This window comes from Halichoerus grypus, chromosome 5 (assembly GCF_964656455.1).
Source record: "Halichoerus grypus chromosome 5, mHalGry1.hap1.1, whole genome shotgun sequence".
NCBI classification, from domain to species: Eukaryota; Metazoa; Chordata; class Mammalia; order Carnivora; family Phocidae; genus Halichoerus; species Halichoerus grypus.
Window position 1 is genome coordinate 146,132,539 of NC_135716.1, and position 23,707 is coordinate 146,156,245.

Consider the following 23,707-nt stretch of genomic DNA (forward strand, 5'->3'; position numbering starts at 1 on the left):
TTGAGCCCTGCGTCGGGCTCCCTGCTTGGCTGGGAGCCTGCTTCTCCCTCTCCTTCTGCTGCTCCCCCCTGCTTGTGCTCTCTCACTCTCTCTGTCAAATAAATAAATAAAATCTTAAAAAAAAAAAAGAACTTTATAAAATCTCTTAAGCTTTGTTGCCCTGAAGTATAGGGGAAAGATCACGAAGTTTGATGTCAAAAAACCCTGAATTCAAATTCCACTTCACCTCTGCTTTGGGCAGTTACTTAACCTATGAGCTTCAGTTTCCTTTTTTGGAAAATGAGTTTAATAAAAATACCAAACTTGCAGAATTTCAAAAACTAATAGAACATCTACCCCATGTGTTATTTTTGGCTTCTCAAATAGAAAGGATGCTGTCTAAGGGAAAGGGTCATGTGATGGTCTGTAACTTTGAGTAAGTATTTGTCTCTTTCTGGGCATCAAAGAAACCCACAAAAATAAGCTATTAACATTGGTGGTTTACCCATATCTATGTCTGTTAGCTTTGGTTTATTTCTCCCATTGTCGTGATCAGCAATAAAGCCTTTATTATGGAAAAAGCATGCCTAGGATATAAAGACTGAAACTGGAACCACGGAGGAGTACAAAGTGCCAGAGCTCTAAACAGGAAAGGTTTAAATTGGATTTGAGATTGGCCTTAAAGGTTAAATTGGATTTTCCCTCTTCATAGCACAGGGATTAAGAGCATAGATTTCAGAGTCTGACAGACCTGAGTCTTATGTGTGACTCTGACACCTAATAGCTTGTGACCTTGGCAAAATTAATACCTCACAATTTCTGTATCCATAAAATGGAATAATTATCATCTTTACAAGGTTGTTGCAAGGCTTAGCTGAGAAAATAGATATAAAAAGGCTTAGCATAGTGCTTGCCTTGATATACTTTCTGGTTATATTGGAATTCCAAGTCAGCCATTAGAATCTATCAAATAACTAGTAGTATTTGAAATTATAGACCCCCTACAACAGTACTTGCTGCATAGTGCTAATTGATTGACCCCAAATCCTAAACTATGGTTGATTTATTCCCATAGGTCTTTAAAGGGGAAAAGTCTTTAAATCCATTGCTAATATCCACAACAATGTGATTTATTTCATGAGCCGTTTCAGAGGGCTTTTGATTATAATTATAATTATACCTTTGCCTTCACATTGAAAGACATCAGTACTAGTATTTTACAAAGTAGCCAATGTTCTACCAATAGTGGGGACACTAGAGTCAAAACAGTGTCTAGGTTTAATCTACAAGTTCCTCTATGTACTGTCTTATGATTTGAGGCAAGTCTGTTGACCTCTTTAGCCTTCCCTTTAAAGGGGATAATTCTCTTCCCTTACAAGATGTTTGAGGGTTAAACACAGCACTTGGCTCATTATTCATAATATCTGCAGTTTTGAAGTGTTTTGTTTAAGGCTGAATTGATGAGACAGAGAATTAGGTAGAAAATGTGTTTGGTAACTCCTTAATTTCCATATTCAAATATGACAATCACCATTCGTATGTAATTGAAAATGGTTCCTTTTATAATGTGTATTAATGGGAAGTGACAGGAGATCTAAGGTTTTTTTGTTTTAAGTGATTTCTATGCCCAGCGTGAGGCTCAAACTCTTGATCAAGAGTCGCTTGCTCCACTGTCTGAGCCAGCCAGGCGCCTGAGCAAAGTTTTTTTTCGTTCTTAGCTCTTATATTCACATCCCAGTCTAGGAGGGATACTCACTAGAGATGGTCTTTGAGTCATTACAAGATGAGTTTAAACAGCTGTCCTACTGAATGCATGGGAGTAAGCCATTCATTTGCAGCATCTGGCTACTAGTGCCATTTCCCCAAACCTGTTCCAAAGGCTTACTCTGAAAGCTAAGAGCTCACTGCGGGTACTCCTACCCTATGATTTGCTCTTTCACAGGCTGGAGCCTGTGTAAAGGCTGAATTTTGAGGCTGCATTGGAATCTAAAATTATGAGACAAAAATGATTAATGTGAATGCTCACGGTTTCTACCATTCATCTCCTCCTCTCAATTCGAGGAGTTACGGTTAGTCAGATCTGTTCACTGGACTCCTAAAATGCAGATTAAGAATGGAGAATAGGAGATGGAAGGGTAATGGGGAGGAAAGGAAGAATTTAGTTGAGAGATTGGGTCAATTTACATAATAAAAACTGTGACAAAGGGTGAGGGAGGGGGAAGAGTGGAGGACTTTAAAATTTTTCCTTTTTGGAGTGTTGGCTATAGACTATACAACTCATCCACTTATTTGGTTAAATATTAGCCAAAAACGGGCGCCTGGGTGGCTCAGTTGGTTAAGCGACTGCCTTCGGCTCAGGTCATGATCCCGGAGTCCCGGGATCAAGTCCCACATCGGGCTCCCTGCTCGGCGGGGAGTCTGCTTCTCCCTCTAACCCTACCCCCTCTTGCGCTCTCTCTCTCACTCTCTCTCTCTCAAATAAATAAATAAAATCTTTAAAAAAAAAAAAAAAATAAATAAATAAATAAATAAATAAATATTAGCCAAAAGTATTTCCTCAGTATGTATGGACCATAGTAATACCATGTCACTATTGAGTGAATTATTGGACAGATAAACAAGTTAAAACTAGTAATTATTATAAAAATTATAGTGAAATTTAAAAACAAACCCTATCACCCGAACACAGCTAACCTCATGTTTGTGTATTAGTGAAGCAATACTATTTGTAGTGGCCATTCATTAACAATTCTATAGCATTTAAACACTAATGCTGCCTTAGAACACCTCCTCATGGACAATCTCCACTTCTTTGACCATTTGGTGTACATCATTTTCTGTACCATTCACTTGATGCTTAATCACATAATGCCTAAGATCTAAGAAATCTCATGCTATTATGTAACAACATGGTGGGGAAGAGAGGCCCACTTGATTAGAAGTTGGAAATTAGAACTATAGGGCAGAGTCTGTCACTGACTTGCATGTGACAGACAAGCTCATTTTATCTAAGACTACATTTCTTCAACTACAAAATTAGTTTCTGAAACTAAAATAACTAAGGATTCTTCCTGGCTACGGGGTTCTTATACTTTGTTGTTTGGTAGTCCCTCATTAAATGTATTTAATATACATAATACTGTTAATTATCTCAATAGTTGTGTGAATGGATGTCAACCCAGATGTTATGTTCTCTAGGAAGTCTTGTTGGGCTGTGTAATGGGTGCCCACTTTGGATTAAGTGTGATCTCCGTGCCTCTATAACTAGCACTTTGGACTGGTCTGTGATACAATGTTAGATAATATTTATATGCTTAATATTTCTTCTCCAAAAAACTGTAAGTTCTCTGAGGGACTTATAAATTATATAAATTCCAAAACTTTAACAGTACCTGCCATAGGTATTTAATGAAATGAATGAATGGAGTTCCAATACTAGAAATTTCTGCACTAAAACCACTGGTAAGCAATTGTTACAAGTGAATAACCAAGGAATCTAAATCTTGCATTAAATTTAAAGCAAATGTCTAGAAATAAAATAGACAAGACACACTTTACATAAAATTTATACATTTATTTAGGCAAAAAAAAAAATCCCAAACTCTGTACACACACAACATTAATACCTAAGTGATGTCCTGATTTAAAATATAGCATGATTCATGTACAGAACACTCCCATTCATCTGGCCACAGTGAGAACAGTGCCTTCAGTCCAGATAACTGAGAGCCTTTGAAATGAACACATTATACTTCCCAATGAATTTTTCATATCCTTTGAAAGGAGTTAAACTCTTCCATCAGAATTCAAGGAAAAGATAGCTTTTCTCTCACAAGTCCGTGGGAATTTGACAGTGGGAATTCTACAAAAATCAAGGATTTTAAAATTTTATTCTTGCAGATTATCTGAGTATAAATCTTGACATTAACATTATCCCATTTTTTTAAAAAAATGCTCTCAAGAATTTCTTGCTTTTATGAAAGTGTCTCAGCTTTCATTAGCTAAGTAGCTTCTTGCTTCTAAGCTGATTAAAATAATCTTAAAAGAACCCATTTGAACAGTTTTCCCAAAAGTAAGTTCAAAATTAAGCACATACTATTAATGAACTAGATTTATGATTTCCCAGAATAATTTTGATCAATGTGGATTTTCTAAATATTCTTAATAGCCATTCTATCTAGCTCTAAAGTTTGGTTGTGCCGTCCAAACAAACCTTGCTTCATCCAGAGAAATGAGAAATAGCACTGATTTTCCCATAATTTACCCCCAAAAATTGGGTGATGGGAGAAACAGGCAGAGAAAGCTCTTTCTCAGGCTGCCAATCAGTTAACATAGAATGTCTTAGGTTAAGATTTGGAAACTAAAGAATGCATAATTAGGAGTGTACCGTGTCATGCAAAGTCTATGAGATACTAAAAAAGATAAAGCAATTACCCATTTAAAGCACATTCAGCAAATTCCTATTATACTGCTATTCTCATCACTGGATGAAGGCTGGATTTGCATTATTCCTAAAGTAGTACATGAGTTAACACTAAAAATAAAAAATGTGTCAATACAAAGTAAATGGTAAAGATTAAACATCCAACATCCACACAGTCATTTGAAACTGCAACAATGGATTTGAGAGGGAAACTGTAAGTTTTACAAAACTGCTCTGTAAGCTGTCTTGGTACAGTACTCTGAAGCCCTACCCATATAAAGTTCCCAAACGAGTAACATACAGATAAAACTGCCCATGTCCGCTGATATTATGATACTGCTTTTAACTTAGACTTTCAGTTTAATAATACTGTTTATTCCATAATAAAAGCTGCACAATGACCAAATAGTGTAAACATACCAGTAGAGGGCAGGAGAGGGGTGGGTTTCAACAAAAACAAAACTAAGTTTGTTTTCCCTGTTACTCATGACCTCTTTTCAACTTTGGGTACTGCTGCTGCACGGTGTTCTATGGGTGGTCATGCATTTTAAAATACTAAGCCAAAACCATCATTCATTAATCTATCATAACTTAGCACATAAAATATGTTTTCATAAAAATGTGTTCCAAAGGGCTAGAAGATGGCCCAATGCACTCTTGATACATAGCATAATTAAACATACAGCCAAATCAAAGTGATGAGGGAGAAAAAGGGCCAACTCAAAAGGTCTCAATAGTAAGAACAACTTTCTAGGCTGGATAGACTAATGTTTTAAACATGAATCTTTGATTCTTTGGAAGTTTGCAAACAAAAGAGATCACGAAATTAAATCCCCGTAGCACCCTTTTGTGGTGACTCACCTCCACTTTGGGTAATTAAGTTGACTATTGCTACCAAATGGCATTTCTATCTAGAGCTAAAGAGTAGCAATATTTAAGGTCAATTCCTGGAACTGTGGGTCTGATAATTCAAAAAATCCTCAACTAAGATCAGTAGCCACTGAGTCCTTGGCCAGAGGGTAAATTAAATTAACCCCTTATTATTATTTGATTTATGTTTCTTTTCAACTGCCAACAGGAAAAATGATTTTTTAGAATATAAAGACCACAAGCAAAACTCACTTGATGGAAAGAATGAGATCCCTTATTTTTGCTTTAATTTCAGACCATTCTTGTTTTACTCAATGATACCAACATGCATAATTATACTTTAAAAAGTCTAATTCCATTTTCTTTGGTAGATCTAAACCTTGCTGCTGCTTGTGGACTGATGGAGTGACATTTTATAACATCTGAGTGCACCAATGATTTGAGCAATGAGTGGTTCAACCCTAGTCTAAATTGTGCTTGAAATAGCACCTCTAAGCCACTGAAGAGGTAACCCTTGAAGGCACCAAGTACATTCCAGTATACACATGTAAAAGGGAGGCCTAACAGATTCTAACTGTAGACACAGGCCAGTTATGCCTCATAATTTCAATATATACATCTACTATATTTTAGCCAGATTCAAGACCTTACAGACAATTCTGTGCCTTAGTTAGATATACAATTTTAAGAACCATCCCAACCACAAAGGCACTACCATTTTTATATATGGGATGTGATCAATTATTTTGCTCTTAAGACTCAGAAATATCCCACCATTACCAATGCTCAAAGTAGTAAGTTTAGAATTAATTTTAAATATTTTTGAGTCTTCATCTATCAAGTTATTCTGAATAATGAAGGGAGTTATTGTTTTCTGTACATTTTTAGCTATTTCTGAAAACAATTTGTAAAGATAAAAACCTAAGATTAGCGTGTAAGGAACATGCATTTTTGTCTTGAACAAGACATAAGAGAAACTTGAAGCCAAACTTCTCACACAGGCTTTCCCTTAACTATGCAAGCTAAGAGACCTGAAGATAGTCAACATAGCTGGCAACTTCCAAGCTATATTTTCTACATTTTGCCTTAGACATTAAAATCTGGGAAAAGGAGGGAAAGTTAAAAGAATTTTCCACTTCCTCTGAAATAGACAATCTGAAAATTTATCTTGAGCCTATAAAAATTCCTTAAACCCATCAAGTCAGAAGTAACCCAGAATATAATATGGGTTTTAATGGTTCTAAATACCTCTTTTCTTTTAGTTTAAGTTTTCATCCCTGCGAAGGAGTACAAAATAATTCAAGTATGACTTTTGTGATAGTGGTTTGAAATACATATGTCAAAAATGTTATCAGCATACTAATAAGCCAGCTCCTTTCTAAATAAAAATGCTTCTAAATAATCACCATAATTTAAACCATTTAAATCTCTATTGAAGGGGCACCTGGGTGGCTCAGTCGTTAAGCGTCTGCCTTAGGCTCAGGTCATGATCCTGGGGTCCTGGGATCGAGCCCCACATCGGGCTCCCTGCTCCGCAGGAAGCCTGCTTCTCCCTTTCCCATTCCTCCTGCTTGTGTTCCCTCTCTCGCTGTGTCTCTCTCTGTCAAATAAATAAATAAAATCTTAAAAAAAAAAAAATCTCTATTGAAAACATATTGGCCATCTACGAAGAAAACACAATCATCTGAAATTTGTCATTAACCTCACTCACAAACTAAAATTTAACATGGAAATTAAGTTTCTTGGTGACTTGCTGCCTCCCAGCTTTCATTATTGATATAACGATAACTGATTCTTTACTATGCTGTAATGGGTATCATAAAGGAAAGGCAACTGTCTAAAAAATAACCCATCAAAAATATTTCCTTTTATGCACCGCAACTAGAATCATTACATTTAATAATAGCCTAGTGCTTCTCATTCATTTTTGGCAGTGAGATGTGGACATCTTTCTCCAACATGAGAACATAAGATACATGTATTTTGAAACAAAAGAAAATTTAACTTCTTGTGACAAAATTTACTGTTGTTAACTGTATTTTAACTGAGCAGGTAATACCATGTGTAGTCTCTATTTCACTGAACAAAATAACTTTGAAATAGAGGGAAAAGAATGGTCAGTTTTAACAAGAGACAATTTTATAAAAATTCACATTTTCACAATAGCATGATGTATAGGATTCAGACAGTTAAATCTTTAACACAGAATGCTGTAATATTTTACATTGTGATGCCTGGGGAAATATTTCTAGAGAGTAACCAGCAGTCCGTGTAGGAAACAGCAGCCCATGCTCCCAGGAATAAATATGAAGAACAAGCTACTGCTCACTGCCTCAGGAGAGGTACGGGTTGCAGAAGGATAGCTTGTTCCAGTTTAAGAACCATAAGAGCAGACCTTTCTCCAGTTCCTAATCTTTTTTCTCCCTTACTAGTTTTCTTTCTAATACATTTTTTCTGCCAACTACCCAGGCTCCAGTCAGTGAGTAGCTTTCAAAGAGGACTCGGATTTCCATTCTTTCACACTAAGGACATCTTATAAAAGGTACACAGACAGAGAATAAAGGCATTTTATACAGAAGCAGTATAAAACTTACAACTGAAGCAGTGCCAGAAATCAGGTTAACAGCTTATCTGAAGCTGCAAATTGATTGGAAGGGACTTTAAGATCAGAAAAGTCTGGCCTAAGGGTTCGTGCAAACTTTATCATAAAACTGTAGAATTTCAAGCACAGTAAGTTCAAACACAGAAAGATGTGGAAAATTTCCTAAAAGGCAATGACGAAGGAAGAGACCCTTCTTGCCTCAGAAGTTAAAAATCACAAGACAAATTAGAGACTGTTCACGTCGGCAGTACTGTACACCATCAATCCCAAACTGATCTTACAACTCTTGTCATAGAAACCCCTAAAACATCACAGAAGATAAGATATTCCAAATGAGCCTATCACAAAGAGGATTCCTGTGATTCAATTATCCAACTACCTATGGCTATCAATTTAGTCTAGCTTGGGGTTGCTTTTTACAGGGAGGTGGTCTGCCATGGCGCACAATGTGTTTTTCTAAGCTGTCCAGAATGGCCACAGCAATCTGTTGGACATGGGGATCAGTCTGTTCATGTTCTTTGATGTTGTATAAATGCTGCAATCCTCCTTCCTCAATCAGCATGCTGCAATACCTTGAGGCTGAAAAAGAGGAGAGCTTTTCTTACAACACTTAAAAATTATACCACACACAAAAAAGTTCTATTTTCACTTAAATCTTAGCTATTTCGTTTTGACCACTAACATATGCTACAGCTTGATAAATACCTCTGTAATGATGTCTACACTGCAAGTCCCCACAAATAATAATGATTCTCAATCATATATGTATATATATATATATGATTCTCATATTCATATATATGGTTCCCTTATCAAGGCTACCATAGCTGGGTGGGGGGAGGGTGTTGGTCCCTCACATCCACAAGTCTCTATTTGGAAAGAAAGGACAGCTGAAAACTGCTTAGAGAGATGTTTTAACCAATCTTCCTCCTCGCTGCCCTTGTACTATAACTGGGACGGAAGAAATAATGAGATATGTGGAAATTTTAAAAGTTATATGGAAAAGCATAGACAATTACTTTAGACATGGTAAAAGAAACATTTGTATGTTCTTAAACTCAAAGTTTGATAAAAGTACCTTTCCATGGGGCAGGTTGTATGTTGACTGGTTAGGTTAGATAGTTTTCTCCCATGTGTTTTATACAAAAATGGAACTGATAAACCATTTTTTACCAAAAATAAATAAAAATCATAACCTTAAAGCACAGACAATCTGGAGAAGAAAATTTCGTTAATCCCAAATCACAGGTAAGATAGGTACTATTACACTTTTATGCGTTTCCTATATATTTTTTAAAAAATTTAATGTATTCATATTGTACATGTAGTTTTCCTTTTAAATATTTTCTTTGCCTTGTTTTTAAGTATTTCTTCTTTTTATATACACAACTTTTGGAAGTTTTTTTAGTTTTGGGGTGCCTGGGTGGCTCAGTTAGTTAAGTGTCTGCCTTCAGCTCAGGTCATGATCCCAGGGTCCTGAGATTGAGTCCTGCGTCAGGCTCCCTGCTCAGCGGGGAGGCTGCTTCTCCCTCTCCCCCTACCCCTCCCCCTGCTCGTGTTCTCTCTCTTAAATAAAATCTTAAAAACGTTTTTTTTTATTGGGCATCTGCCTTTGGCTCAGGTCATGATCCCAGGATTCTGGGATCGAGCCCCACATTGGGCTCCCTGCTCAGTGGGGGGCCTGCTTCTCTCTCTCCTGATCCCCCTGCTTGTGTTCCCTCTCTCTCTCTGTCAAATAAATAAAATCTTAAAAAAAAAGTTTTTTTAAATTTTAGTCATATTTATTAAAGTATAATTTATACACAATAAAATATACCCAAATTTAATCTATTATTTGATGAGTTTTGGCAAATGTATACACTTCTGTAACTACCACCACAATCAGAATGTGGAATGTTAAAAAAGTTTCCTTGTGCACCTCTGTAGTCAATCTCCTCTGCAGCCTCACCCAGGCAACCACTTTTCTTTTTTTTTTTTTTTTTAGAAATTTATTTATTTATTTGAGAGAGCGAGAGTGAGAGAGAGAGAGAGTACATGAGAGGGGGGAGGGTCAGAGGGAGAAGCAGGCTCCCCGCTGAGCAGGGAGCCCGATGCGGGACTCGATCCTGGGACTCCAGGACCATGACCTGAGCCGAAGGCAGTCGCCTAACCAACTGAGCCACCCAGGCACCCGGCAACCACTTTTCTAATTTCTATGATATAGACTACTTTTGCCTGGTCTAGAACTTCACGTAAATAAAATCATACAGTATGTATTCTTTTGAGTCTGTCTACTTTTGCTCAGCATGACATTTTTGAGATGCATCCATATTGTTATACACATATGCATGTTGTAGTTTTAGGTTTTTCTTTTTTTTTTAAGATTTTATTTATTTGACAGAGACACAGCGAGAGAGGGAACACAAGCAGGGGGAGTGGGAGAGGGAGAAGCAGGCTTCCCGCGGAGCAGAGAGCCCGATGCGGGGCTCGATCCGAGGACCCTGGGATCATGACCTGAGCTTAAGGCAGACACTTAACGACTGAGCCACCCAGGCGCCCCTGATTTTATAATTTTTCAATCCCATCAGTAATGAATGAGAAAGTTGTTTCACATCCTTGCCAACACTTGTCATCATCCATCTTTCTGTTTATAGGCAGCCTTCCTAGTAGGTGTGAAGTAGTGTCTCACTGTGGTTTTAATTTATATTTCTCTATGACTAATGATGTTGAGCTTCTTTTCATCTGCTTATTGGCCATTCATGCGTTCTCTTTGTAGAAAGTCTATTTAGATCCTTTGCCCTTCTTTAAACTGGGTTATTTTTATCATTGAGTTGTAAGAGCTCTTTATATGTTCTGAAAACATGTCCCTCATCAGCTATATAATTTGCAAATAATTCCACCATTCTATAAGTTGTCTTTTCACTTTCTTGGTGGTATTCTTTGAAGCATAGAAGTTTAAAAAATTTTTTTTATTAAATCCAATTAAACTAGTTTTTCTTTTGTCACTTATGCTTTTGGTGTCCTAAGAAGCTATTGCTTAATCCAAGGTTATGGTGATTTATGTCTCTGTTTTCTCCTAAAAATTTTATATGCTTTTATATATGTAGATGTGGTTCTTACATTTAGGCCTTGGCCTCATTTTGAGTTAATTTTGAGTTAAGTTTTATATACGGTATGAGGTAAGGAATCAAGTTCTTTCACATGTGCCTATTCAGTTTTCCCAGCACCGTTTGTTGAAAAAACAATTCCTTCCCCACTGAATAGTCTTGGCACCCTTGTCAAAAATCAATTGACCATAAATACATGGATTTATTTCTGGACTCTCAATTCTAATGCACTGACATATATGTTTGTCTTAATGATGTTCAACATCTTTTCATGGGCTTACTTGCCATCCATTAATCTTCTTTGGTGAAGGGTCTGTTCAACTCTTTTGTCCATTTTCTTTTTACTTGTATTATTTTCTTATTATTAAGTTTTGAGAGTTCTTTTTGTTTTTAAAGATTTTATTTATTTATTTGAGAGAGAGAGCACAAGCGGGGGGAGCAGCAGGCAGAGGGAGAGGGAGAAGCAGGCTCCGCGCTGAGCAAAGATCCCAGGACCCTAGGATCATGACCTGAGCTGAAGTCAGGTACTTAACTGACTGAGCCACCCAGGCACCCCTAAGTTTTGAGAGTTCTTTTTCTTTCTTTCTTTTTTAAGGATATTTATTTATTTATTTATTTGACAGGGGGAGAGCACAAGCACGGGGAGCGGGAGAGGGAGAAGCAGGCTCCCCACTGAGCAGGGAGCCTGATGTGGGGCTGGGTCCCAGGACCTGGGATCATGACTTGAGCCGAAGGCAGACACTTAACCGACTGAGCCACCCAGGCGCCCCAAGAGTTTTTTTTTCTTTTTTGAGGATTTTACTTATTTATTCGAGAGAGAGCAAGAGTGAGCACGAGAGGGGTGAAGGGCAGAGGGAGAAACAGATTCCCCACCGAGCAGGGAGCCCAATGCGGGGCTGGGTCCCAGGACCCTGGGATCATGACTTGAGCCGAAGGCAGACGTTTAACTGACTGAGCCACCCAGGTGCCCCAAACGTTCCTGTTCTTTTAAGTCACCCACATGTGGAACTTTGTTATGAGTACTAGGAAACTAATATGTCATACAATAAAGATAATGTGATTATTAAAAATCACGTTGTTAAACTTTCTAAAATATGGGAACATACTCATTATAATGTGTGAAATAGGTACTATTATTATTCCCATTTAACAAAGGTGGAAACTGAGATCCCAGGCTTAATAATTTGCTCAAGCTGGCCTACATAGTAAGTGCTGGAATATGATTTGAATCCAGGTAGATTCCTGTGTGCCCTTAACTACTATGCCATACTATCTCTTAATTATTAAAAGCTGTAAGCAGCATTAGAACTTTTAATGCAAACTGAGAAGTTAATTCCATTTAAATATAAACCAAATAAGCCTGGGAAGCAAGAATACAGAAACCTGAACTACCTGAGTTGGAGATAAACTACTCTACCATTCCCCAATTACAGTGCATTTTATTTATTGTCTTTTTTTTTTTTTTTTAAAGTAATCCCTATACCCATTGGGGGGCTCGAACTCATGATCCCCAGATCAAGAGTCTCATGCTCTACTGACTGAGCCAGCCAGGTGCCCCTCCAGTGTATTTTATTTTTATTTTATTTTATTCTAGATTTTATTTTTAAGTAATCTCCATACCCATTGTGGGACTCTAACTTACAACTCCAAGATCAAGAGTTGCATGCTCTACCAACTAAGACAGGCAGGCACCCCCCCCTACAGTGCATTTTAGAATAAATTTTTCAGGGTGGTCACTCCACAGAGTAAACTTAAAAGAACACCTACACCTAAAAGTAGTCATAAAAAAAAAAAAAAAAACCACTTATATGAAAATACACTATTCTTTATGTTTTCTTTTCTCTTATAAAACTGTGAAAAGCCCATTGCTTGAGTAATAAGGAAAGAAGCCTAGAGATTAGAGGCTGGGTATAACATGGGATAGGCTGTTAAGAAACTAGGGAGTTCTCAGAACCTGTAGGGACAATAAAAGGAGGAAATTTTTGGATCAGAGACAGCTTATGTTTATGAATAAACTGGGAATTTAGTAGGAAGGGTCAGAAAAGCTTCCAGGTAGAAGTTTAGTTGGGTACAAAGCAGTTTTGTCTGTCACATCCCATTCCCTAAACCCTCCTCCCCTGTCTATCCCACAGAAAAGAGCTTTTACTGAGTCCCCTTTTTGCAGTATGCACTGAGTTTTCATCAAAGAATAAGAAAGTATCTAATAAAATGTTACTGCTCTTTTCTACAAGACTATTGTTAAAAACAACACTCGCATTTCCTATATAAGGCCATTTATAATATCACCACTATCGAGGTTCTATAAAAGAAATTTAATTTGTAGTTAATTGCTCAGAAAAGCTTTCCCATGAGGATATGGAATAGTTTTTCCTCCTTATATGGAAAGAGAATCCTGTAGCTGATTATTTGTAGCCCCGTCACAAAAAGAACATGAATCACCATGTATGGTCTACATATTTACATTCTATTATTTTCCCTATAGTCTTTAATTTCTTTTCAAATTATTTTTCCTTGATCCTGATTTCTAATTTCAAATATTTTAATTTATACTCAAAGTGTTTTTACAATTAAAGTGTTCTTGTGTAATGTTTCAAATCATTTATGGAATGAGTTTTTATTAATAAATAAACAACAAAGAGTTGTATCACAACCCTCAAAAAAGAGTAATACAGAATCTGATCTAAATTCTTGCTTCTCCAGAGACTATGGGTGCTGAAAGCAGTATCTTATTAAACAATGGGATTTTGTGTGGATGAGGATTGGGCACTGGAATGAACCATAAACACTGGATTGCCTTAAAACTTTTGCTTTGTATATGGACTCACTGTAGGCTCCTAATCTTCATACTCCATGAGGTCAGAACAGTGCCTCATTCACCACTGTCATTCAGTATCTAGTATTACTAAGCTAATTCTGAAAGAATAAATTTAGTTTATAACCTAAGATTCTGTCTCGCTCTTTTTTTTAATGATTTTATTTATTTATTTGAGAGAGAGAGAGAGAGCACACAAGCAGGGGGAGGGGCATAGGGAGAGGGAGAAGCAGACTCCCCACTAAGCAGGGAGCCCGATGCGGGGCTTGATCCCAGGACCCTGGGATTGTGACCTGAGCTGAAGGCAGACGCTTAACGACTGAGCCACCCAGGTGCCCCAAAAGACAGATGCTTAACAGACAGGCGTCCCTCTCTCTTCTTTTTAAAGTAATCTTGCTGTCCTACATGGGGCTTGAACTCATGACCCTGAGATCAAGAGTCATATGCTTTACCAACTGAGCCAGCCAGGCACCCCTAAAGATTCTCTTATATTGTATCTTTTAAAATCTGTATCCTTAAAAAAATCACTTCACTATACCACGTAGAAATGGTTTTCCTGCCTAAGGAGAATTTCACTGAAAAAAGAAAAACATAGTTCTTTTTGGTACGTACGATTCTTGCTGCAGACATGCTGCATGGCCCAAACTGCCCATAGCTGGACTCCTGGTGTTGTAAAACAGCCAAGTAATGGGAAAAATGGATTAAAGGACCTAAAATTTCAAAAGAAAAGAGTAAAAGTTACATCCTATACTTAGTGTCATTTTCTAAAGCAAAATTCCTGAGTTTTTCATTCTAGAAATTTCATCTACTATTTTCAAACTATAAGTGAACTATAGAACATCTTTTCTTTGTCTTAGCCCTTTGAGAAAGGATCGTATTCGGATAACAACCACAACCCTGAGATCACAACCTGAGCTGAAACCAAGAGTTGGACACCCAACCAACCGTGCCACCCAGGCGCCCCAGCTGTCAGGTTCTTGTGTGTAGGCACCATGTCTTACTCATCTTTGAATTTCAAGAGCACAGAACAAGTCCTTGGCACTGTCTTCAATAAATGTGGAATGAGCGAAGAACTGATGAATGACAGGTAGCAGAAAAAAGTAAAAATACTCTGATCCTTTTAAAAGTCAGTAAAAAGACAGATGCCTGAGGGAAAAATACATTATATATCTAGTAGGAATGATCTCTAAGAAAGCAAAATGACTAGGTTACTAGCTTAATATTAATTATCTTGTTAATTACCTGTATGCTACCATCTCACACTCTGGAGTTGGCCATTTCAGAATAGCTGAATGCTGCAAGACACAAGACACACAAGAAAGAACACAATATTTATTTAGCACTGCATTGTTGCATTATGAGACTCTGACAGTTTAACTACTATAAATGTTGTTTGTATGCTTCTATGAAATACCAAATGACCCTACCAGATCATCCAGAAGAGAATTCCTCTGGCTACGGCTCAATGTCCAAGCTTGTTCACCTCTAGATATTAAATGGGCAATAATCCCAGCTGCAAAGTAACTGACTTCCACTTCAACACTATGTAGGAGGCTACTGATGTGGTCTATGAAATCCTTCCACATTAATTCAGAATGCAATTCTTGTACTTCAGCGATATTATTCTGGAAAAAAAGAAAATATAAAAATTAAAGTATTATGAATAATAAATGGCTAAATGGCCCTTTACATTCTAAGAAGGAACCCACTGTGCTTAATAATAACAGTCTTCACATTTGTGCATATGCCAATACATGTTTAAATAATAGCAGTCTCTGTTCCTTCTTAGAATGGCTTCCCTAGGCAGTACATAAGAAGACCTCTGTTCACATGGGAAACAACTGAGGGGTTTCCAATTTAGACTGTTGTTGATCTTCCAAAGGATCTAAGATCCAACTTACTATTCTGAAGATTAATCCTTATTCTTAAAACTTCATTTGATCTACTATAAAATAGCAATTTTCTTCCTAACACGTTGATTCCATTTCTTAGGAACCAGGACCCTGAGCTTTTGATTGTTAAGAGACTATTCACTCCCTAGCTTAAGTCATTCTATAATAAATGAAAGTGAAAGGCATCATGTCCAAATGTATACTTTGTAAGGACTAACAAGTTTTCTTCTTCAATATGAAAGAGTAAGGATAGAAGAGACAAGTTTAACTATACACACTTTAGAATGCGTATAATCTATTTTTCACCAGCATCAATGATTAATCATCACCCCTCTCTAATCTCACACATTCAAATAAGAAAAGGCATTTCAGGGGCGCATGGTGGCTCAGTTGGCTAAGTATCTGTCTTCGGGTCAGGTCATGATCCTGGGGTCCTGGGATCGGGCCCTGCGTCAGGCTCCCTGCTCAGCAGGGAGTCTGCTTCTCCCTCTCCCTCTGCCCCTCACCACTGCTCATGCTTTCTCTGTCTCAAATGAATAAATAAAATCCTTAAAAAAGAAAAGAAAAGGGCGCCTGGGTGGCTCAGTCATTGGGCGTCTGTCTTCGGCTCAGGTCATGATCCCAGGGTCCTGGGATCGAGCCCCACATCGGGCTCCCTGCTCCGCGGGAACTTGCTTCTCCCTCTCCCACTCCCCCTGTTTGTGTTCCCTCTCTCGCTGCATCTCTCTCTGTCAAATAAATAAATAAATAAATAAATAAATCTTAAAAAAAAAAAAAAAGAAAAGGCATTTCACATTCGTTTTTCATATTCTTCCCTATTTATATTTTTCACGTAGCATTTTTATAGTGACAAAAACAAGAAAAGGAAGAAAAAAAGGAAAGTAAAGAAACAAACCCTCTGAGAAGAACACACTTGGAACTTAAAGCCCCAGAAAGATGACACATCACAGTGCTAAATTACAATTCGCAATGAATACAATCCATAATAAGTAAGAATCATCAAACACAACAGTAGATAGACTCCCCTCCCCAAACTTCATACTGTGAGATAGTAACCGATAAAAAAAAAAGTAAAAACAAACAAAAGACCGCCACCCCCCCCCAACAAAGACACCACTATTAAAACAAGAAACAAAGGAAAGATTTGGAATAGAGCAAAATAGAGCATCAAAAGAATTATGGCCATTATTGGGGAACCTGTCTGTCTCAGTTAGTAGAGCATGCAACTCTTGATCTTGGGTTGTAAGTTTGAACTCCATGTTGGGGGTAGAGATTAATTAAAACAAAAATAAAGTTCTTTTTTTTTTTAAGATTTTATTTATTTATTTGACAGAGAGAGACACAGTGAGAGAGGGAACACAAGCAGGGGGAGTGGGTAAGGGAGAAGCAGGCTTCCCACGGAGCAGGGAGCCCGATGCGGGGCTCGATCCCAGGACCCCGGGATCATGACCTGAGCCGAAGGCAGACGCTCAACGACTAAGCCACCCAGGCGCCCCAAAAATAAAGTTCTTAAAAAAAAAAAGAATTATGGCCATTCTTTCCTGCCATAAACAAGTTATTAGAAAACCAGACAAAATATATGAGAGAACTTCTTTTTGATAGTGGGCAACAGGTATACAAGAATGTCTATACCTGAGAGAAGGTATTCAAATGGGGCAGTTTCCAGGATTGCTGTGCAGGTATGGGGAGCCTAAAGAGAATCTGGCAGTATTTGCTGAATTGAGGAGACAGAGATCAGTGATCAAGATGGCCAAGGAAGCAAAAATTCGTAGAACAGAGTACTAGAAAAGAAAAAGCTCCAGAGAGAGAGAGAAAGATACCTGCAGAAGGATCCCCTCAAATCCTTGGCTGGGTAATGATGCAGAGTGAAGCTCCATGAGGCTAGAGAAAGAACTACCAGAAAGTAATACATGAACACATGCCCAAATCACACAGGGTTAGGAACAGTTCACATTTCCATCAGCCAGAGTGAAGACACCACATAATAAAGCATTGCATAGGAGTGGAGCTAAATTATGATCAGTCCCAGGATAAAATCTAATCTGAAGCCACTATAACAAAGCAAACACATATGCTTCGAAAGGAACAACTTGATCTGTAAGTAGCCTAACTGTATGCCAGAACAAAGTCCAAGACTCTTTAAAGAAAAATAATAAAATCCAGCAAAAATCAATGTAAATTCCACAATGACTGGCATACAAAGAGTCAGGAAAATATGATCCAAAACCAAGAGAAAAATCAATCACTAAAATGGACGCAGAAATGACAGGGATAAAAGAATTAGCATACAAAGACTTAAAACAGGTACTATAAATGTTATAAATATGATTCAGGATGAAAGGAAAACATAAACCTGAAGACAGAAAATGAAGCTATAAAAAGATTTAAATGTAACTTCTAGAAATAAAAAGTATTCATATATATATACACATATATATGTATATATATATCTGAAATGAAAAATATACCAGATGAAATTAGCAGCAGATGAGATGTTGCAGGAAAAAAACCCTAACAAACTAAAAAACACAGCAACAGGAAACCAGGAAACATCTAAGTGAAAACACAGAAAGAAAAGAAAAAAAAAAAAAAAACTCTTGGGAAAAAAGCCAATAGATTTACTCTGTGACCTATGAGATAATAGTAAGCAATCTCACATACTGATAACTGGAGTCCCAGAAAGAGAGATGAGAGAGGGTACCCCCCCAAAATAATAATACATATACACATATATATATTTATTTGAAGATATAATGGCCAAAATTTTTCCAAATTTGATGAAAATTATAAACCCAAAAATCCAAAAGAAAAAATATCCATTTAAACTCAATACCCAGCAGAAATTTATTTTCTTTCTTTATTATTTTATTTATTTGAGAGAGAGAATGAGAGACAGAGAGCATGAGAGGGAGGAGGGTCAGAGGGAGAAGCAGACCCCCTGCTGAGCAGGGAGCCCGATGCGGGACTCGATCCCGGGACTCCAGGATCATGCCCCGAGCCAAAGGCAGTCGCTCAACCAACTGAGCCACCCAGGCACCCCTATCTTCTTTTTTAGAAATGTATCTTTGAAAGTAAAAGCAAGATTCTTTTTCATACAAACAAAACCTGAGCGAAAATTCATTGTCAGCATACCTACACTAAAAGATATGTAAAGAGTAGTATGAGAAATATGTTGGCAAATATAAAAGACACATTTCTCATCTTTAATTCTATTTGATGGAAGATTGATGAGAACACCTACTTCTGGCCAAGATTAAGTAAAACGGGGCCAGAGTTACTCTCCTATCTGAAACAACTGAAACTGTTTGAGGGCAGGAAATGATAAAAAATGATTAGAGAAAAGTTCCTAGCATTCACACAGGTGATGAAAACAAGCATTTTTTATCTTAGACATCATCATTTTCTTCTCTAGAAGTTTTGGTCTTTATTATATCTTCCATGTTTCTATTTAACTTTTGAACATATGAAATATATTTGTGATAACTGTTCTACTGTCCTCTGCTAATTATAACATGTGTCACTTCGGGGCAACCCAAAATGGTCAAACTGTTTAAAAGTAAGTTTATATCTCAGAACATAGTTCAAGAATATTTTATAGGAAAACAAAAAATATCCAGCACCCAACAAGGTAAAATCACAATGCCTGGCATCCAATCAAAAACTCCCAGGCATGCAAAGTGGCAGGAAAACACAACTCAAAATGAGGAGAATAATCAATCATTTGAAATTGACCCAGAAGTGACACATTTATTTTTTTTTTAAAGATTTTATTTATTTATTCGACAGAGAAAGACACAGCGAGAGAGGGAACACAAGCAGGGGGAGTGGGAGAAGGAGAAGCAGGCTTCCTGCAGAGCAGGGAGCCCGATGCGGGGCTCGATCCCAGGACCCTGGGATCATGACCTGAGCCGAAGGCAGACGCTTAACCGACTGAGCCACCCAGGTGCCCCGAAGTGACACGTGTTATAATTAGCAGAGGACAGTAAAACAGTTATCACAAATATACTTCGTATGTTCAAAAGTTAAGTAGAAACATGGAAGATATAATAAAGACCAAAACTTCTAGAGAAGAAAATGATGATGTCTAAGATAAAAAATGCATTGGATGATGGGCGCCCGCTTCTCCCTCTCCCACTCCCCCTGCTTGTGTTCCTGCTCTCGCTATCTCTCTGTCAAATAAATAAATAAAATCTTTAAAAAAAAAATGCATTGGATGGGATTAATAGCAGATCAGACATTGCAGAAGAAATGATTACCGAATTAGAAGGCATAGCAATGGAAACTATCCAAATTGGAACATACATAGAAAAATGAACAAAGAAAATTAAAAGAGCACCAATGAGCTGTGAGACAATTTCAGGCAGTTTAATGTATGAGAAACTGTAGTCTCCAAAGTCTCCAGTGGGTTGGGGGCAAGAAGAACAGTACAAAAAAAATTATTTTGAAGAAATAATGGCCAAAACCTTTTCAAACTTGATGAGAACTATAAACCTATAGATCAAAAGCTCAATGAATCCCAAATACAGGAACCATGATGTAAATTACATCAAGATACATCATAATCATATCACTTAAAATCATTGCTAATCTCTTAAAAGTAGCCAGAGGAAAAATCATGTACATACAGAAGAATAAAGATAATGATGACATCAGATTTTTCACTTGAAAATGCAACTAAGAAAAAAGTTAACATCTTTAAAGTACTGTCAACCTAGAATTCTATATCTGGCAAAAACATCTTTCAAAAACGAAGGTTAAGTAAAGATATTTGCAAACATATAAAAGCTGAAGAATTAATCAACAGTAGATGTGCACTACAAGAAATATTAAAGGATGTCTCTCAGGCAGAAGGAAATCGATATCAGATAGAAATCTGGATCTACACAAAGGAAAGAAGAGTATCAGAAATAGTAACTATTTGGGTAAACATTTAAGTATAATTATTTGAATGTCCTTAAAAGATAATTGACATTTTAAACAAAAATAATGTCTGTATGGTTTATAACATATGTAAAAATAAAATGCATGATAATAGCATCAAGGAAAGAAGAGAAGAAATGGAAGCCTACTATTATAAAATTCTTATACATATATATGTATAAGAAATGTATGAAATATATTTGAAATTGTATAAAATCACTTAAAGGAAGACTGTGATTAAGGATGTATACTACAAACCCAATGCAATCATTAAAATAACAAAGAGTAATCACTAATAAATCAAGAGAAGGGATCAAATGGAATCATAAAAAAAACTTAAACCAAAAGAAGGCAGAAAAAGAAGGGAAAACAAAGAACAGATGGGATGAACAGAAAACAAATACCAGGTTAATGAACTCAAATCTAACCATGTCAATAATCACATTAAATTTAAATGATCCAAACAGCCCAAATAAAAAGCAGATTTTCAGACTGGATAAAAAAGCAGGATACAAGGGGTGCCTGGGTGGCTCAGTCAGTTGAGCATCTGCCTTCGGCTCAGGTCATGATCCTGGTGTCCTGGGATCGAGCCCCACATGGGGTCTGTGCTCAGTGGGGAGCCTGCTTCTCCCTCTCCCTCTGTCTGCCTGCCTACCTGCCTGTCTGCCTACTTGTGATCTCTCTCTCTCTGTCAAATAAATAAATAAAATATTTAAAAAATTAAAAAATAAATAAATAAAAAATAAAAAAGCAGGATGCAACGTACATAGCTGTCTATAAGAAACACACTTCATTTTTTTTTTGAGAGAGAGAAAGAGAGTGTGTGCACAGGTGTGTGCAAGTGGGGGATGGGAGATGGGGGGGTGGCAAACGGAGAGAGAGAATCTTAAGTAGGATCCAAGCCCAGCGCAGAGCCCAACAACATGGCTCAATCTCACAACCGTGAGATCATGACCTAAGCTGAAATCAAAAGTTGGACGCTTAAATGACTGAGCCACCCAGGTGCCCCAAGAAACACGCTTTAAATTAAAGACATATACATGTTAACAGTAAAAGGCTGTAAAAAGGTAAACCATGTTAACCTTAGTCAAAAGAAAGCTGGAATGACTATATTAAATGAGACAAAGGAGATTTCAAAGTAAAGAATATTGCCAGGGATAAAGAAGGTCATTTTATAATGATAAGGGGTCAATTAATCAAGAGGACATTTTAACAGTTTATGAACCTAACAGAGCTTCAAAATACATGAAGCAAAAATTGATATAACTGTAAGAAGAAATAGATAAATCAACAATTACAGTTGAAGATTTCAAAACTCCTTTATCAATAATTGCTAGAACAAGTAGGCAGAAAATCAGTAAGGATACTTGAATAATAACAACAAATTAGACTGATAGACATTTATAGGACATTATACCAAGAACAGCAAAATATACATTCTTCTCAGTGCACATGGAATATTTACCAAGATAGATCATATTCTGGGCCATACACAGGTCTCAATAAATTCCAAAGGACTCAAATCAAAGTATGTTCTCTGCCCACAAAAAAACTGTTAGAACCAATATTTTAAAATAATTTTTTTTTTTTTTAAAGATTTTATTTATTTATTTGAGAGAGAGAGAGAGAGCGCAAGAGGGGGTAGGGTTAGAGGGAGAAGCAGACTCCCCGCCGAGCAGGGAGCCCGATGTGGGACTCGATCCCGGGACTCCGGGATCATGACCTGAGCCGAAGGCAGTCGCTTAACCAACTGAGCCACCCAGGCGCCCCTTAAAATAAATTATTGGAAAAAAAATCAGTCACTAAGTAATGGAGAAAGATATGGAAGGAAGCACATTGGGTTGTATTAACATTAATTACCTCATGGAAATGAAAATGATTAAAGGCTCAGGACAGAATCTTAAGCTTTTTAAATACACTTTTGTATTGTTTGGTTAGTTATAATAAGCATGTATTCTTTTTGAAATTTAAAAAGAAAAGCGTTTTATTAAATAAATAAATAAATTTTAAGAAGCATTTTTTTTTTTAAGATTTTATTTATTTGACAGAGAGAGAGATAGCGAGAGCAGGAACACAAGCAGGGGGAGTGGGAGAGGGAGAAGCAGGCTTCCTGTCGAGCAGGGAGCCCGATGTGGGACTCGATCCCAGGACCCTGGGATCATGACCTGAGCCGAAGGCAGACGCTTAACGACTGAGCCACCCAGGCGCCCTAAAAAAGCATTTCTAAAGCTCTATGAAAGCTCTCTAAATATTTAAAATGAATTCCACTTTTCCTCTTATGGTGATATGAACCAACTTCTGTATCTAGTAATCCTATGAACCTTGAATAAAACAATCAAATACTATGATCTGTTTAATACTTCCCTATTTCTGGGCATTTGGATCTTTTTACATTTTCTACTTTATATATAACTAAGCTATAGTGAATAGATAGGTCTTTAAATGCCAGCCCTTAGCTTTCCCAAAAATCCATCTCTCATTGTTTAGTATCTCATACTCTTGCATCTGTAAAACAAACACTAATCTACAACCTTTTTTACTCACTCATTTATGCCTCCTATTATCTAATTTCTCAAGAGCAGAGGTCGACTCTAAAATAGCTTTCACCACATAGGCACTTTTCCTATGGCAGTGATTAAGCATAATAAACATTTGCTCCTTCACCTTTGCCTCAAAATCCTAGAGGGCTCACTTTAATCTATATCCAATATATTTATGGAATATCTAATTTTTTAAGCAGCCTTTTAAGTACTGATTATTAATTACCAAACATAGCATGTAAGAACAGTTAGAGGTTAGTGACATATTTTTTTAAAGATTTATTAACTTATTTTATTTATTTATTTATTGAGAGGGCGTGTGAGCAGGGTAATAAGGGCCAGAGGGAGAGGGAGAGAGAGAATCCCAAGCAGACTCCTTGCCAAGTGTGGAGCCAGACACAGGGCTCGATCCCAAGACTGATATCATGACCTGAGCCAAAATCAAGAGTCTGACACCTAACCAACTGAGCCACTCAGGTGCCCCAGTTAGTGACATTTTTTCATGAGATTTTTTTTTCTGATTATAAAAGTAAAATTGCTCACAGTGAAGCTTTGTACTATATCAAACAATATATAATAAAGT

General features: G+C 37.1%; 1 protein-coding gene across 2 annotated transcripts in view; it reads right to left on the reverse strand.

Annotated features, from left to right (window-relative positions):
• Positions 1-3,538: 3,538 nt before the first annotated feature.
• Positions 3,539-23,707, reverse strand: part of ZYG11B (zyg-11 family member B, cell cycle regulator) — a 71,801-nt gene continuing 51,632 nt past the window's right edge. For both annotated transcript variants that reach the window (XM_036101406.2, XM_036101405.2), the window contains 4 exons: positions 15,200-15,397; positions 15,015-15,067; positions 14,385-14,482; positions 3,539-8,453 (listed from right to left, as the gene is read on the reverse strand). In XM_036101406.2, the coding sequence (XP_035957299.1) occupies positions 8,263-8,453; positions 14,385-14,482; positions 15,015-15,067; positions 15,200-15,397 (540 nt within the window). In that variant the 3' untranslated portion in view covers positions 3,539-8,262. The remainder of the gene's footprint in view (positions 8,454-14,384; positions 14,483-15,014; positions 15,068-15,199; positions 15,398-23,707) is intronic.